Source organism: Corvus brachyrhynchos, unplaced genomic scaffold (assembly GCF_000691975.1).
Source record: "Corvus brachyrhynchos isolate BGI_N302 unplaced genomic scaffold, ASM69197v1 scaffold44, whole genome shotgun sequence".
Classification (NCBI taxonomy): domain Eukaryota; kingdom Metazoa; phylum Chordata; class Aves; order Passeriformes; family Corvidae; genus Corvus; species Corvus brachyrhynchos.
Genome location: NW_008238359.1, coordinates 6,649,558 through 6,666,168, shown reverse-complemented (window position 1 = coordinate 6,666,168; position 16,611 = coordinate 6,649,558). Strand labels below are relative to the sequence as shown.

Below are 16,611 nucleotides of genomic sequence, written 5' to 3'. Positions count from 1 at the left end.
GTCTCCTTACTTATGAACAAGGCAGCTTTTCTAAAGCCAAGATTGTCTTGACTTTCTTAGTCTACATTGTTTTCTTGTTTTCTATCAGTGAATTTCATATCGCTTAGACAGATTAATACCAAATCCACTAAAGAGGAGATAAAGAAAAGCATGACATCTTTTTTCTCAGGAGCTGCCCAATTTTTCAAACATGCCTTACAAAAAAGTGCTAAAAGAACAGGCCTGTAAGGCAGAAAGGTGGGCTGGTGTTCAGAAGTAGGAGGAAGTGAGTCCTACATGGCTCCAGAGACTTCCTGCAAGACTCTGTGGGAGCTGAAGAGAAAGTAGGAGGAAGAAGAACATAAAACTGAAAACTCTGATCATCTCTATCTTTGACCCAAAAGCAGCCTAGGACTGAGTCATGAGTACTTTCTCTCTTCCCCACCATACTGTACAAGGAATTAAATGTGTTTTGATCACCAAGGAATTACATAAAAAATGGTTGTATGGATGGGAAGGACCAGCATTTGCTGCTGCAATGTTAGACAAGAAAAAGGAGAAAGAAAAAAAAAAAACAATAAAAAGCAAACAAAGAAAACACCCCAGATTAACATACGAAGGAAAAGCAAAGTTATGCTATCACAAAAATTATTGTGAGATACTCAAGGGCAAGCATAATTTTTTAATTGTTTCTTCTTTATTTCAACATGCTTGATTTTTGACTCTATGATGTTCCTTTAATTTGAAATATTTCATGATGTTCTCCTCAACTCAGCTATGTCTTTCCTTTCTGTTTCCAAAGATATGAAATCATGAATTTTAAACAAATGGGGAAGGACTACTTTGATTATATCAATGTTGGCAGCTGGGACAATGGTGAGCTGAAAATGGACGATGATGAAATATGGTCAGAGAAAAGTAATATCATCAGATCTGTGTGCAGTGAACCCTGTGAAAAAGGCCAAATAAAGGTAAATATTTTCTTCATTTGCTTCAGTCTCAAAATTTAAAATTTGCACAGCCTCAAAACTTAAAAGCAAGTTTTTTCTTGACCTCTACATGGAGACAGTATCCCACACCTTAATTAAAATGTACAGACTTATGTATCTAGTTCTTACTCTTATTATAACCATCTCACTATTTTCATAAGCTGCCATTTTCTTGACTCCTATATCTGTGGACTGCTGGTTTGTTTTTCGGTTTTTTTTTTACTTATATTCTAAATGCTTTCAAACAGGTATTGTTTGGAGGCTTTTTGCTACATGTTTTTACAGCACCTGATTCAGTGGAGTGCAAATCCCTGACTGGGACTTGTCAGTTCAATTGCAGGTAAATTATAAAAAATACTTGCTACTATTTCAGTGCTAGACATACTCACCCAGACTGGAACATTATTAATCAGACCTTAAGTCTGTGGTATCATCAGAGAACATCAACTACTACCACTACTTCAAACTTCAGGAAATATAGGTAACATATTTTTTAATCATAGCTGTTTTACTGCTTCTTTGTTCCCCAGATTTCTGATTTTTCCTTCCTCCCTTTCCATGCTGCAGTAAGTAGGGAGCATAGATGAGTCAATATATTAATTATACACTATTTTCCTTCAGCATCCCATGACACTTCCTGAAGAACAGTTAAAATACTGCAAGTCCTTATCTTACCTTGCAGTCATTTATATAAAAACCAGTGGAATGAGGGGATGGGTATGTTCAGCCGTAAAAAAATCAGGTGCAATTTGTGACAAGTCTCTCTGGAAGCTCACTTTACTCATGTGTTAGAACAGCATGACTGAAAATTGGGAAGCAGCTGCAAAGAGGAGCTGATGGGAGCATGACCAATCTCTGCAACACAAACTGAATCTCTTTAGTCTGAGTTTTACAGAATTTTAGGACACGGTCATCATGTTTAATTCACTAATTAGTCTTTGGCAGGGTCATTTAGGTGAGTTTCATCAGACTAATTGCATTTGTCTCCTGTGTAAGCATAAGGAATTATGTCAGATTTATGAATAACATGCTATTCCAGATGAGGAATCATCTCATCCTTGTGTAGGCTTTGAAAACAGTTAAGATCAAGCTTGGTGCAGAACGACTTCTTTCTCTTCATTGACAGTAGAAGACACCCAGATAGGACAGTTGGTTCTGATGAGAATACACCTGCAGACACATAAAGGCAGGTGGGATGCATTACTCCCACAGTCACTAAATACAGGTCTGTGGTTAGCCTGCTCCCAGCATGAAGTCATATAGGGTGAGGATAGAGGTGGACAAACAGCTAACATCTTTAGAACTGCGTGGCTCTGAGCTCCTCTATGATCTGTTGTCACACCACAGGTGAAGGGAAGTATCTTTTGGTCTTCATTAACACAGTCTCCTTGCACCTTCTGCCCATGCTCCCAAGGATTCTCTCAAGAGGATCCTTCACTGTGAAGCCAAGTCATCACACACTTAAATATATGCTTGAAGTCCTGTGTCTGAAATGTTCTGTTTGCTCCTCATTAGGTTATTGATTATAAATCTCAACATTTACCTCACAGTCTTTATCTTTGTGGTCTTCACAGATGATGATGGCAGTTTGACCCTACCAAGCTCTGTGGTGGTTTTCCTGCAAACATCTGTGTGACTGACTTATTATGGGGGATTTTGAAACATTGAATGTAATGCTATCCAACATTCAGCAACAGTTGGTGAATCCATTCACAGGACTTGATGAAATCCAAATACAACCCAACTCTATACTTTTGAAATTGTGTGGATATATGATTATTCAAATAAATAGGTTCAAAGGTTCAAAGAATTTCCCAGATGACAATGCAAAAGGAAAATTATTTTTTTTTAAGAGAATCATTTGTGTTAAAAGGGACAGAAAATATTTGTTTACAGTTAAGTGATACAACAAAGAATTCTTGAGGAAATTAAAAATAAAAGGATGAATAAATTGCTGGCTAAGCAATTTAACACAAAAAGAGTGACTTTGTGTCTTGAAGAACAATTATCTTGATTTCTAGAGAAGGATATATAATCCTTCTCTGGTAGTGCTGGGTGAGAAATTATCAGTGTACCAGTGTCCTGACTGATTTGTCGAATTCCAAGTATTTTACAGAAGATCTTCATTTTCTGGAAAGTTACACAAAAAAGTGTAAATTAATTGTTCATAAAAATTTTTAGGTATTGTGATAATAACAGAGGGTTTCTATTTTGCAATTTAATTTTCTTGACTATTTTATGCAAATAAAATTACGGATTTTTATAATGTGTCAAGGTTATCAAAATATGTCTCTAGAAATCAGTACAAACTTTCTAAAATTTTCTTTTCCCAAATACAAGGAATTTTGTCATTTCTTCAACTTTTCATTCTATTTCAAAATGAAAGAAATCCCAAGATATTATTTATTCTGAAGGACAGATATTCTATTTTGCTAGTAGATCTAGTCTCAAATCTTGCAGAATAAATCACTTATGCTTTTCTAGCCTTTCCATCAGCTTAGCTGTTTTGGTGTGCTGTTTTCCTTTTCATACTCTACAATTTAAGAAAAAATAAAAACCAGACCACAAAATTTTAAGTTTTTGAAGTCCTCATATTGCTGATAAAAATTACATAATTTCCTTTTATTCACTGCAGTATTGCAAAGAGCAATCCCATTCTTTTTTGATTATGCTCCTTTACATGTTTGTTTTGTTTTTTTTTTTAATTAAAATTGTAATAAAGGCATTTGGCTTTGAATACACTTTCTAAATTCGTCATTGCAAAAGATAAAAAAGTCAACCTACTTCTTATGCTATAATTGGGAATATTTGTTTATAAACTGTTTGGGAAGAGCAGAGAAACTGGGAATACTTTATTTCAAAAAAAAGACATATTGACAAGAAGCACAGATGTTCCCAGAGATGATAAATAAGGATCTTGAAAAATCTGCATTTCAATCCTAAGCATGCAATAACATTTGATAGTAAATTCTGAAATGAGAAATCGGGTCAGATGTTAGAATGGAGACAGATAAGATTCTCATCCTTAAATGGTAATTAGCAATGCAGTAGTGAAATAATTCTGGAAAAGGAAAGTTCGGTTTGATGTCTGGAAAAATCAGTTTTAATAAATCACTCACTATTGGATGAAAAATAAGCACCCAAAAGTCTTTGGGTAAAGAACCCTTGGGGATGTAATGCTGTTGACATGATTCTCTGTATGGACCGCATTAGAGTAAATTATGTCTTCAATATCATGCACTGGGTTTTGTAGGCACATTGACATCTGTGGAGCTTTGCAAATTCTAAGAGGGCAAAAACCATCTTTTTTGTCATTCTGTACCTCCACTTATACTTCTCTGGGATTGGTGGATTCTTCCTTCTGGTACACACATGATGGGAGAACTGAGAACTTTTGTCAAATTTTATCTATGAAAACATAACATGAAAAAGAACAATAAAATTTTTAAAACCCTTCTATTAAAAAAAAATATATTAAAAAATTAAATTAGTAGCTGGGGCAGCATGAATGTGTGTTTATGCTACTAAAACAACTGTCAATTTTTGTCTCAGGTGATCCGAAAAGGGGAAGTGAGTTGCTGTTGGACCTGCACTCCTTGTAAAGAGAACGAATATGTCTCTGACGAATACACATGCAAAGCCTGCCAGCTCGGCTCCTGGCCCAATGAGGACCTCACAGGTAAATGAGATGAGATTGTGCTTGTGTTGTCAGTGAAAGTGCTCATCTAATGAGCTGAAGAAGCAAATGGCACATACGGGTGAGTATGAGGATGGTTTTGGTCAGAGGGAACACAGGGACAAAGCTAAAATTTGAACTGAAGCTGATATTTATCTCCTCAACCTGATCCAGGAATTGTTCACATAGTTCAACTCCTTTCTAAAGACCTGAATTACTAGATCTTGAAATTTAAAAAAACAAAAATAAATAATAAAAAAAAGGCCACAGTTTTATATTCAGCCGTGTCCTAACCTCTGGTAATACAGATCTTACCCTGCCCCAAATAGATACAGAAACTAAGTGCTTGTCAGAGAAATTATTAAGGAAGATTGCATTTAAGAGTGCTATTATCTTCCCAAGCAGGTACAGAATAGTGCACTACCTTCTTTTTTAATCTGAAAAGGTTCTGAACTAGGTGCTGTAGTTACTGCTGCTAAAAGCTCGAGTGCTCCAAACAGACTTTTGTTTGTGTTAGTCTTTTGTTCATCAGAGTCTGCTGGAACAGAGTGTTCAACCTTGCCATGGCATAGACCTCTATGCTCCTGCAGAATACCAGTTAGGCTTCTTTGGAGGTAAATTACTCCAACACTCCCACAGCATCTCTTCTTTATGACTAATAAACAGAATTAAAGTATACAAACTTTCAGAGCACAAACCACTTCAAAACACTGTTCAGGGACCTTGTTCTTGCTGTGCCAGGTTTTGTATGGACAAGGGAAGAAAAGAGAGGGTTTTTTCCAGAAGAGGTCACAGACCTGATTTGCATACAGTTTCTATGGATGAGGGGAAAATCTTTGAGGTGTGAGGGAAGACAAAGGAAAACACAGTTTGCTGCATGAATTTATGTAAGTGGGAGAGTGTAAGGTAAGGGTTGGCCTATAGACAGATTTTTATTTATAAAGTTAGTCCTTTCCTGCTTAAGGACTGTTGCCTTCCTATGGTAAATGAGCTAGGCTACCAAATTATTGCAAGAATATCATTTAACCATGAAAATGATGGGGTATTTTTCAGAAAATGTCAAACATGACACTTCCCTGAGAAAAAAAACTTTTCAACTGAGAAAACTGAAAAAGCAGTAAAATGGATTTTCAAGTTCTGCTGCATCTATGCTCCCATAGCCCTGCTCCCCCAGTTCTGCCTCCCCAGGCAACCAGCAATCAGCCAGAAAAGCCTTCTTGTCTCAGGGAAAGCTTTCTTGTGCCAGGAGACTGGAGAAGGGGAGAAAAAGAGAACAGGCTGCATGGGTCCCCAATGCAGAGTATTGGCGGTGGGGTACAATGTCAGGTACACTTCTCAGAAGGTTCCAAACTTACATTGCAGGGACCAGGTTCCTGCACCAGTTCACAACTGGTCAGCTTTTCAGCCTCCAGGGGTCTTGTCTGAGATGTTATAGATCCCAGCTCATGCCCTTGTTTAGGTGAGCTCCTGAGGTTTTACCCAGCATAGGTCAGCTAAAAAAGGAACTGCTGCAAGTCAGTTAGGAGGGCATTTGTTCCAAGTGCCACCAGAGAAGCCAGAGAACCAGTGGTGGGAACTGCCCACCGACCTGGGGAAGTTTGAGTAATTAGACCCTAAGCACCATATGTAAGGCAAAGTGGCCCTCAGCCTAAGTGCTTTGAGCTGGCTCCCCAGGACATACGAATTTCCATGATTCAAGCATGACATGGTCTTGTGGGAAGATTCATCTTCTGAAAGTCTCACTTTGCCCTCAGAATGGCAGAGTGGGATGGGTTGGCCCATCAAAAGCTTTTATAGGTTGAATTAATGGTTTTCCACCTATCAGTGAATGTTTTTAAGGAAATCAGTTGTATTTTTACTCAAGCCAACTGATTTGTGTATTACATGAGCAAACATTTTGTGTTTGTTTGCAAAATCACATTTTGCAAACCATTCATCTGGCTACAGTTATGCCTTTTTAGGGACCAAAATCAGTCTGTACACAAAGGAACCCTTGACATCAGCACCAAGCAATGTTCCTCAGGAGATCTAGCACTTGTTCCTCAGCCAGGCACGAATTTGGTGGGCACTATTCAGAAACTGAACCCCCCCTCTTTGGCCTCCATGAGCACAGCTGATAGAATGTGCCCTCCTAGTAACAGGACACCCATCCCACAGCTTCAGAGCTGCCTAGTCCCCACCCGACTTAATATTGGCATGATGGTTGGATCTTGTCTTATTTAATTTGTATCACAAAGATATTTTTAAAAAACCTATTCCCAGCTTATCCACACAAAATGGTGAGCTGTATTTTTAATGATCATATTTCTAGTGCCAACTTTTGCAGCTTATAAAAAAACTGCCCCTCAATCTTGTTTACAACATAGGATATAGTAATAAATGCGCATAAAAAGTAAGGAGAGGTTGATTTATTTTGTATTCTGGCAAGGAAATTTCCTTTCAGTTTATTAAAGTATACAGCAATCTCCTTGAAATGTCCCTACGTCTGATACTGCAGTATGCTAAGTCTCTTTGCTGCTTGATAAAGCCATTTCCTAGGTAATGTCAGCTTCGCAAGGCTACACATATAAAAAACTCATTAGAATACATCTTCCCTGCATGATCACCTTCAGATGAGAGTCCTGTAAATTTATCAGCCACGCACCTGAAATGGCTTTCAACACAGAGCTGCACCTCACTGTTTGCCAGAGATCTGATCTTGGATAAAAACTTATTTGGAACCCTTTCTTGGCTCACATAACAAAACATTGCTCCATCTTTCTTATGTTCAGTGATCAGCATCAGTTTTGTGTCACAAACATCACTAAATAAAATATGTAAAGGCAGGGATGTTACTGACAGAAAGGAAGAGAGATTAATGCATTTTTTAAGCCACCTATGGAATATCAGAATTCAGATGCAGCAGGGGAGAAGACAGAAGGGATGTAATATGTGTAGGAAAACAAAGTTATTCTCAGAACAGAAAAAGACACTGAAGTTCTGAAGTACAGAAAGGCAGAGGGTGTCCAAAAGTAGTGGAAAAGGCAAGAGGGAACAAGAGTTTCTCTTGATTAAATCAGTTACTGGAAAATGTCTCCATCTAGAAGTGAAGCTGAGGCAAGAAAGGGAATATTAACTGTCCATATTTTATTTCGTCACAAGTTTCAGATTGCTTTCGCATGCAATATTCCCCAGGGATCAGGCTCCTCCTTGGACAAAAACCTAGCAAGTCTCTTCCTTTTCTTCAGATTTATATGTGCTATCCCAACATGTACCACAAGTAATTTTCCTCCTCCTGGTTTAGTATCAAGTTATGCTTCCCAATCTACTGTAGCTCCCCTATGCCCCCACGTGTTGTGTTGGCAACATCCATACAATACAGCACCAATTTGCACATTAGCATGGCCAGCATGGCTGAGACACGGACTCAGTTACAGCAGGAGGAACTCAGTGGTTTAAGTCCAGAAGTATATGCCAGCCACTCCACTCTTCCTCAAAGCCCTTCTTTGCACTGTATTCACAGCAGGAGGAAGAGAAACAGGTGCCCCGCAAGTTTAGATACAAATGGAGGGATTTTCTTGATGCTAAGACAAATGCTGATGCTAATTTTTCTGTATCTTGAGGAGAATCTGAGGATGTGGCCTTCTGCATTCAAAAATAGTGCTCTAGAAAGACCAAAAAAATTTTGTTCAATGCCTCAGAGCTTTTCCAGTGTATGTAGGAACACTTGGTTCAGTTACCACTATCATTTAAGGACATTATTGAGGCGAGAGAGAAGCAATTATTCTCTCTTTCTGACATTCAGGGATAGCATACAACAATACCAAAACCAAAGTTTTGTCCAGTGACCTCAGGAATGGCAAGAAAATTAGATTATATTAGATTATATTAATTAGATTAAATTAGATTATATTAATTTCAGTGACAATTGGATTATTTTCAGGTTGTATTGATATTTTTCTTAGTCTCTGTGTATTCCAAATATGCTGACTATTTGATTTTCTTAATTTGATTCCCATGAGAATAGGAGCTTAACTATTTTACACCTCTTGAAATGTTTTCTTTGCCATTCAAGGGTGAGTACATATCAGAAATATTTATTTTTACTATAGTTACAAAAATTCTTTCACCAAATAAAGTACAGTAAAGCCAGATAGCACTGTCATGATTTTGCTGCCCATCTGGAAGTGACAGATAAGAGCTGGATTATCCAAAAAACCCTTGGATAGAAAGGACTGAAAAATGTGCATCCCAGCTCTAATTGACACAACAACCATTTCACAGAGCTCTGACAGCACTTTGCTGTATCCCATTTGGCCTGTACCAGTCTGGATTCCTCACTGAGGACCACTGCCTCCCTCACCCAGAGGGCATTGCTTGTACAGGCAGCAAGAGCCAAGAAGAACAGACAGTGCTGGGGGCTGCTGCTGTCTTGGCTCCTGGCACTGTATGGGACAGCTCAAATCTGTGGGGCCAAGGACAGGGGCGATGCTTGGCAGTGGAACTCAGCGGATCCCCACAAGGACTTGGTCAGCTCTTCCTGCAGTATGGCAATTCTGGCTGTGGCAGATCCGTGAGGGTCTGAGCCTCAGTTGTCTCATAAGACTGGAATCTGCCCCTCACCCAAGCAAAAGGTAGCTCATGTCTTGCCCAAAATATTTTCAAAGAACTGCTTGTTGCCATCAGGCTGCTTTCTTGTATTCCCTCTTGCAATAATGTTGCAGCCATGGGTGATCTCAGCAGTTGTCTGATGCAGGGGAGAACACAATTTAGCCTGTGTTGACATTGATTTTGCTGCTGAAACATTATTAGGATCTTGCTTTTGATCATAATTGTTAAAGCTGTAATTCAGACTGAGGGTAGGAGAATACAATTTTTATCTGGTTTTTTTAGTGTTTTAAATGCACATCAGTAGAGATAATGTCCAGTTTTCACCCTGTTTTCTGCTCCCTTTATTTCTCTTTCCATTTTATTTCTTATTCCAAATGATATTGCCATCAGTCACTCTCACTCTCCTCCTCTTGGAAAAGGTATATGTGGATGAGTCAAGGGTTCAGGTGGCAATATTATGACCAGAATCTCTGTCATTTTCTGCTCCCTTGTTGCTGGGTTTGCAGACTTTTCTTCCCTTGATTGCTTGTTCCAGGTAAGGTGTGAACTTCAGCTTCCAGTCCAGCATGAGCCACACAGCACTTCAGGCTCAAGTGAGCTCGTTCAATATTGCTGAGCTCAACAAACAGCTCTTGGAGGCTCCTGGACTGGATGAAGGGGAACTCGCCAACAAAGCCAGAAGGATCCACTTGCAATTGTGCCTTATGTTATGGAAAGTTTGCTTTCGGAACAAAACATTTACAGCACACAGAGCCAGCACTTCTCAGTGAAACTTAAATCAAAACAGTAGAGCTGGCATAAGGAGAGACCTGATTGTTGTAATTCATCAGTTGCTCCCGTCATTCTTCACACTTGTGTAATTAAGGAATAATTTCCCATATGGTCACAAAGTAACTTTAATGTACTATTCTAAGATTCATGGTCTTGCCTCTTACTGCAACGCACAGATTCCACATATTACAGTTACTTGGGACTCAAGCCCCTGAGCTACAGATGTTCCAGCTTTCATGGTTTAAGACATGACCAATCCCAAATCCTGCCCTGCAGAGGTGAAAAAATACATATATGCACAGTCATCTGCTGCATCCATTGCCTGTGCAAAGCCACCTTTGCTGATAGTTTCAGTAAATGTGCCAGTCTGGGAGCTGCAGCAGCTAAGAAGACACCTCTACGTGCCCTGCTATTGCAGCAAGTTCAAAAGGTCCCAGCAGAGCAAGGCAAAGGACTGCTAACTACAGTAATTTACCATAGCACCAGAACAAAGATCTGACATGTTAAAGTCCTCTCTCCCTTCAGGTGGTCCAGATTCCATGTGAAGGTCAGGGGCCTGATATGTCCCTCAGGACTTTGGAGAGTGTAATCCTCTGGATAATGTTGGGGTTGAAAAAAAATTTATAAAAGCTACCCCATCAGCTTTATGCAGGATTTTGTTTTGATGCTGACATTTTTGCTTCTCAGCTTTCCATATATGTGGAAACCTAAATAACTAATCAAAATAACCCTCTCCCATCTTTTGGGATTATAAGGAGAGAAAAATTCAGAAGCATTAATATAAAATATTTAATTTCATAACATGAATACACTTTGAATAATGAGTGCTAAATGCCATATGAAGACTCATTCATTACTAAAATGTAGCTAGGTTGTTGTTTGAGTTTCAACCTTGGTGTTCAGACTTCTGATAAACTTGGAAGGATGTCTGAAAAATTACCAAGAAAACAAAATCTTTTTTTAACTGGTCAAACTTGCTGGCCAGGATGCCAAATCCCACTGAAAAAATTTTCTGCCAGTTTTACTCTCCATGCGCAGATTCAGTGAGCTTTAGCTCATGATGTTAACTTAAGAGAATTTATTGAATTACCTTCACTTTTCAGAGTGAATCCTATTCACAGTTCCTATTCTGTCAAGTTTACATTTGAAGATAGTTTAGTTATGTATTTTATATTGCCTGCCATTGAAGGGATTTCTCAGTGCTAAGCTAATACATTTTTATGGATGCTGAAGGCATGGTAAAGTCTTGTAGGTGTCAAGGCTATAATAACAGATTAAAATAGTGCTAAGATCAAATCCACAGAAAATATGGTCTATAATACAGTGCTCTATATCTGTAAACTCTTCTCCCAGATGAACTAATTTTAATGCAGTATGAAAGATCAGAAATAAGGGACAAATTTGCCTCTACAGAAAGAGGACAGTGTACTAACAGACCTACTTAAAGACCTATGGCAGTGGTCAGGCCTTCAAGAGCATTTCCTGTCCTTGTTTATGGCAAAATTTACTCCATCCATGAAGTAGCTGGATGCTTTTCCAAAATATCAGAAGATTTATTTTTTTTCTCAGAAGATCCTTAGACAACCTTATCTGTATTTTCTTTGTGATTTTTGGTGGTCCTTCGAGAAAACCTTTCCCTAGTGTGTTAAATGGAAGTCTGATTTTTTTATATCTGCTCATCTTGCTATTCACATGTGTATCTGGTGTTTTGCTCTGCACTGACTATCTTTCTGGCCAGAAGAGCATAAGGGTAGTTTTATATCAATTTTACTGGGGCTCCAGGCACCCTTGAGCACAGAACTACTTGACACCTGCTCCAAATTGGACTGGGTCCAAACAGCCTTTCCACAAGCCAAAGATCACCTTAGTGCCTCAGCACACTGTGGGCACCACAGGACAATACTGCAGGCTTTTTTCCACCTGCTTCCGAGCCAGCTAGGAGAGAAAACTTTCCAGGTGCTTGGTGATGTTGAAGAAGTGTAAGAAGTAGGCTGTGGGGCATTGTCATGGCCATTGACAGGAATGAGTTCTTTTTGTGGTGCCATTTTTCAGCTTTTGTTTTGGTGTAGTCCTGGCCATCAACCCAACATGAACATGCACAGTTCTGTTTTCCCATCTTTCTTTTACTTGATCTAGTTGTCCTTTTCTGCAAAGTGCTGTTGGCAGAAACCATTACCTACAAAACTATTATGTGAAAACTTCACCAATCATTATGTGAAAACTTCACCATTTCATGAAGATTATCCAGTCTTTAAATCTTAATTGAGGAATAAATCATCGCAAAGTTTAGCAATCTCCTTGTAAAGTATACTCAGTGATGGGAAAAATGGGACAAGTTTTCAACTTTTTTCTTAGGTATTTCATCAAGAGAATGTAAAAAGAGTAATAAAGCAAGGAAGGCATGAAATAGTCTGAAACTAATGAGGAACACTTGGTTATGATTCACCTCTGCTACAACGTTAGAAATGAGGCAAAATGTAGCCCCTATATCACTGTCTGCGTGCAAAGGCCAGCTACCAGATAAAGACCTTTTCTCTTCAAATTTCCTGTAAAGAATACATAGCAGTGTTAGAAGCTGGAAACTATTTGTTTCGACAAAATATTAATTAAGTCTTGCTAAAATCAGAAATAGATTTAGAGGTCATTTACTTATAAAACTTCCTGGGGAAGAACCCCCAATGGGATATCTGCACACAACAGAGAATGCCTTCTTGCTTTCACCCTTTTTCACTACTCTCACTTGTGTAAAATGTTGATTTTAATAATGTGATTACTGTGCTACTGTAAGCTTGAAAAGGCCAGAAAGAAATACAGTATCACGCCCACACTTAATATTGAATAAGTAAACCCATAAAAACAGCAAGAGTTAAATAGTTATCATCAACTAATGCAATGAGAATGTTTCATCATCTAACGCCTTTCTTACATTTAGGTGTGGTAATAATTTTATTAATGCAAGAGAAAGCTTTTCACATCAAAGCAGTCAAATATGGATGGCAAATTAATCTGTATTCAGTAACGAGCCCAATTCTCTTACACTAAAGTGACTGCAAATTTTTATCCTTTAATTGCACTAAAGTTCAAAGACTCATTGACCCCATTCCTCTGATTTTTCTGCTCTCTTCAAGAACACTATCTGCCTTGTACTATTGCCACCTTATTGAAGGTATTATATCTTCAATTATATTATTTCTGTAGAGATACAGAATGAAGAAATACTTGGAAAAGAAAGGAGTTAAGCCTAATATCTACCCATACTGTTTCATGAAATGGTTTTTACTACTAAGAATTTCAGTGGCAGATTTGGAAAACTCTAAGATCCACTTAAAATACAGGAAAAGGCAAACAATTGACCTTGCATGTAAAAATTGCCAATTATTGTTCTGATATCTTCATTTACTCCTGTTCATCACTGAGATCCCAGGTTGCCTAATTAATTGCAATTTCTTGGCATACACATACCCACCAGACAGTCCTAATTACCCTCACTGCTGAAAATACAGATGTGAGCACCTGGCACTCCACCTTCACAGGGTGAAGTGCCTTGTCACGAGCCACTCCAAGTCAGGATGACACTCTCCTGTGTGACCTCACCAGAAGACAGCAACATGATTACAAAAATACAAAATTTTGAAGTAATTTAGATTTTGTAATCAAGTCTAGTCAACTCAGTGCAAGTATAGGGGAAATAAAAGATTTTAGTTGCATTTTCTCCTTTCCACCATCCACTCCCTGCTGTCCTGCCCTGGCTGGCAATGCCAGCATGTCCACTGTTCTCAGGAAGTTACACTCCAGAACATCAAGGTCCTCCCCTTTTTTATTAGCTGAGATGGAGTTCATTTTCCGCACAGCAGCCTTCACAGTGCTGTGCTTTGCATTGATAGCTAGAGACATATTGATAACACAGCATTTATCAAGGTTGTCTCTCCAACATTCCTCCCTCCTCAGTATGCTGGGTATGAGCAAGATCTTGTGAGGGGATACAGCCAGGACAGCTGACCTAAAATGACCAAAGGGATATGCCATACCGTATGATGTGTGCTCAGCAATAAAACCTAAGAGAAAGGTGTTGGTGTGTGCATTTTTTTGTTATGACATTTTTGTTCTGGAGCAACTGCTACATTTACTGAAGCCCTGCTTCCCAGGAAGTGCCTGGACATCACCTGCTGATGGGAAGTAGAGAACAAATATTTTTTTGATAGGCATTGGTATAGTATACTCTGGTGCCACAGGGCACAGAACCCATCTGGATCTTGAGTGAAAGTCATGAAAAGAAGCAAGGTCAGAGAACCTGAACAGGAGTTTCAGTTCCTGGGAACAAAACGTAAGGATGGAAGCCGTCATGTGCCAATGGTTGTAGCCAGCAAGACAGCAGCTATGTCTGCCTAGAAATCCTGGAAGATATCATAGGCTGGCCAGAAAGCAGAAATACCTATCCAGACTCTACAGTGCAAAAAGAGAGGAGGGAAGGAGAAGGGATGCAAGCAACAAGTTTTCTGACAGCTGTTACTCCTGTCTGCTGATCTGTACACTGCAGAATTAAAAGCCTTTTTGACTTCCTATGACCCAGGTGAATAGAATGACCTACTAAAACCTATACAAAACTGAAAAACAAGTGTCTGTAGGTGGGTTGCACTACTAATTCAGCTTTGTTGCTAATTTATTAAATTCAGTTTGATTTCACAAGTTAGATTAGGTTTTAATTTTTCAGAACTTTCAAAGGGATGAATGACTGATAAGTGAGCAGGGTGTGCCATTCCAAATTACCTATTACTTGCAAGTCCAATTCTAGAAATTTTTTGTTAGAAAAAAGGTAGCATATCTGAGAAAGATATCTCTTTTTTTGACAGTTAGAATCTACAAGATTTCTCTCCACAATCATTAAGCAAAGACCAATATCCTTTATAATGTACAATATAATTACTAGAATTGACATCTAGTCCTTTAAGTGTAAATAGTATGCAGGGAACTCTGAAGCACTTTGTACTGAGGTAATGCAACTTGCTGTGGAAATTTGTTCATAAATTCCTATATTTCATAGAATTTAAAAAGTAAATTCCACTGTGAGACGTGACCTATCTTAATCAGCTTGGCCATCATGTTCTATTCCAGATAAAGTGTATTACTGAAATAAGCTGTCATTGAAATGTACTTATTTTGCCGTTATATTGACATTATTTTAACACAATCTGAGCCTACACTCGTTCCAATGGCAGCTTCCTGAAAGACAAAAAGAAGAAGAATACCAGGAAAACCTCTAACTATCATTAAAGAATCTCACATCTATAAACTTCAGTTTACCTTTTACTTTCTCTTTTTCTGTAGGTTGTGACCTCATCCCAGTCCAGTATCTCAGATGGGGAGATCCCGAACCAATTGCAGCCGTCGTCTTTGCATGCCTGGGCCTGTTGGCCACGCTGTTTGTTACAGTCATATTCATAATGTACCGTGACACTCCGGTGGTCAAATCATCCAGCCGAGAACTTTGCTACATCATTCTGGCCGGCATCTGCTTGGGTTATTTGTGCACTTTCTGTCTGATTGCAAAACCTCAACAGATTTACTGTTACCTTCAGCGGATTGGCATCGGCCTCTCGCCAGCTATGAGCTATTCTGCTCTAGTAACTAAAACCAACCGCATTGCAAGAATCCTGGCTGGAAGCAAGAAGAAAATTTGTACAAAGAAACCTAGGTTCATGAGTGCCTGCGCCCAGCTGGTTATTGCTTTTATCTTGATATGTATACAATTAGGCATCATAGTTGCCCTCTTTATAATGGAGCCACCAGATATAATGCATGATTACCCAAGCATCCGAGAGGTCTACCTGATTTGTAACACCACCAACTTGGGTGTTGTGACTCCCCTTGGATATAATGGATTATTAATTTTGAGCTGCACCTTTTATGCATTTAAGACAAGAAATGTCCCAGCTAATTTCAATGAAGCAAAATATATTGCCTTCACGATGTATACCACCTGCATCATTTGGCTGGCTTTTGTGCCAATATATTTTGGAAGCAACTACAAGATAATCACCATGTGTTTCTCAGTGAGTCTGAGTGCCACGGTGGCCCTTGGCTGTATGTTTGTGCCCAAGGTGTACATCATCCTTGCTAAGCCAGAGAGAAACGTGCGCAGTGCATTCACCACATCGACTGTAGTCCGCATGCACGTAGGGGATGGAAAGTCATCTTCAGCCGCGAGCCGCTCCAGCAGCCTGGTGAACCTGTGGAAAAGAAGGGGATCATCTGGTGAAACGCTTAGGTAAAGTTTTCTAATGTGGGAGTGTGGGGAGGTGATTATGATCTTCTGAGAGTTACTAATAGTGGAAAGAAAAAGGGAAGTGTGCTAATTTCGTTTGCCTCTGCATCAGGAGTGGAGTGAGTCCTCTGTCCCACATCTGCAAGTTTTGGGTTTGATTTAGTCCAAACACTGTGCAAAAACAGGGGACAAAGCAATGGCAGAACAAAGTTGGAAGTACTGGCTGTGACAACTGTACATGAATCTAGGGAGAGAAACAAGATCTTAGGAGGAAAAAACCCAAGAGAAAAAGAAATACAACACATTTTGTTGTCCTGAATGCACCCATTTACAACCTCTTTCCC

General features: G+C 39.0%; 1 protein-coding gene across 6 annotated transcripts in view; it reads left to right on the top strand.

Moving 5' to 3' along the window:
- Positions 1-16,611, top strand: part of GRM5 (glutamate metabotropic receptor 5) — a 247,736-nt gene that overhangs the window by 201,691 nt on the left and 29,434 nt on the right. For all 6 annotated transcript variants that reach the window (XM_017735964.1, XM_017735963.1, XM_017735968.1 and 3 more), the window contains 3 exons: positions 782-950; positions 4,521-4,647; positions 15,331-16,270. In XM_017735964.1, coding sequence (XP_017591453.1) covers positions 782-950; positions 4,521-4,647; positions 15,331-16,270 — 1,236 coding nt within the window. The remainder of the gene's footprint in view (positions 1-781; positions 951-4,520; positions 4,648-15,330; positions 16,271-16,611) is intronic.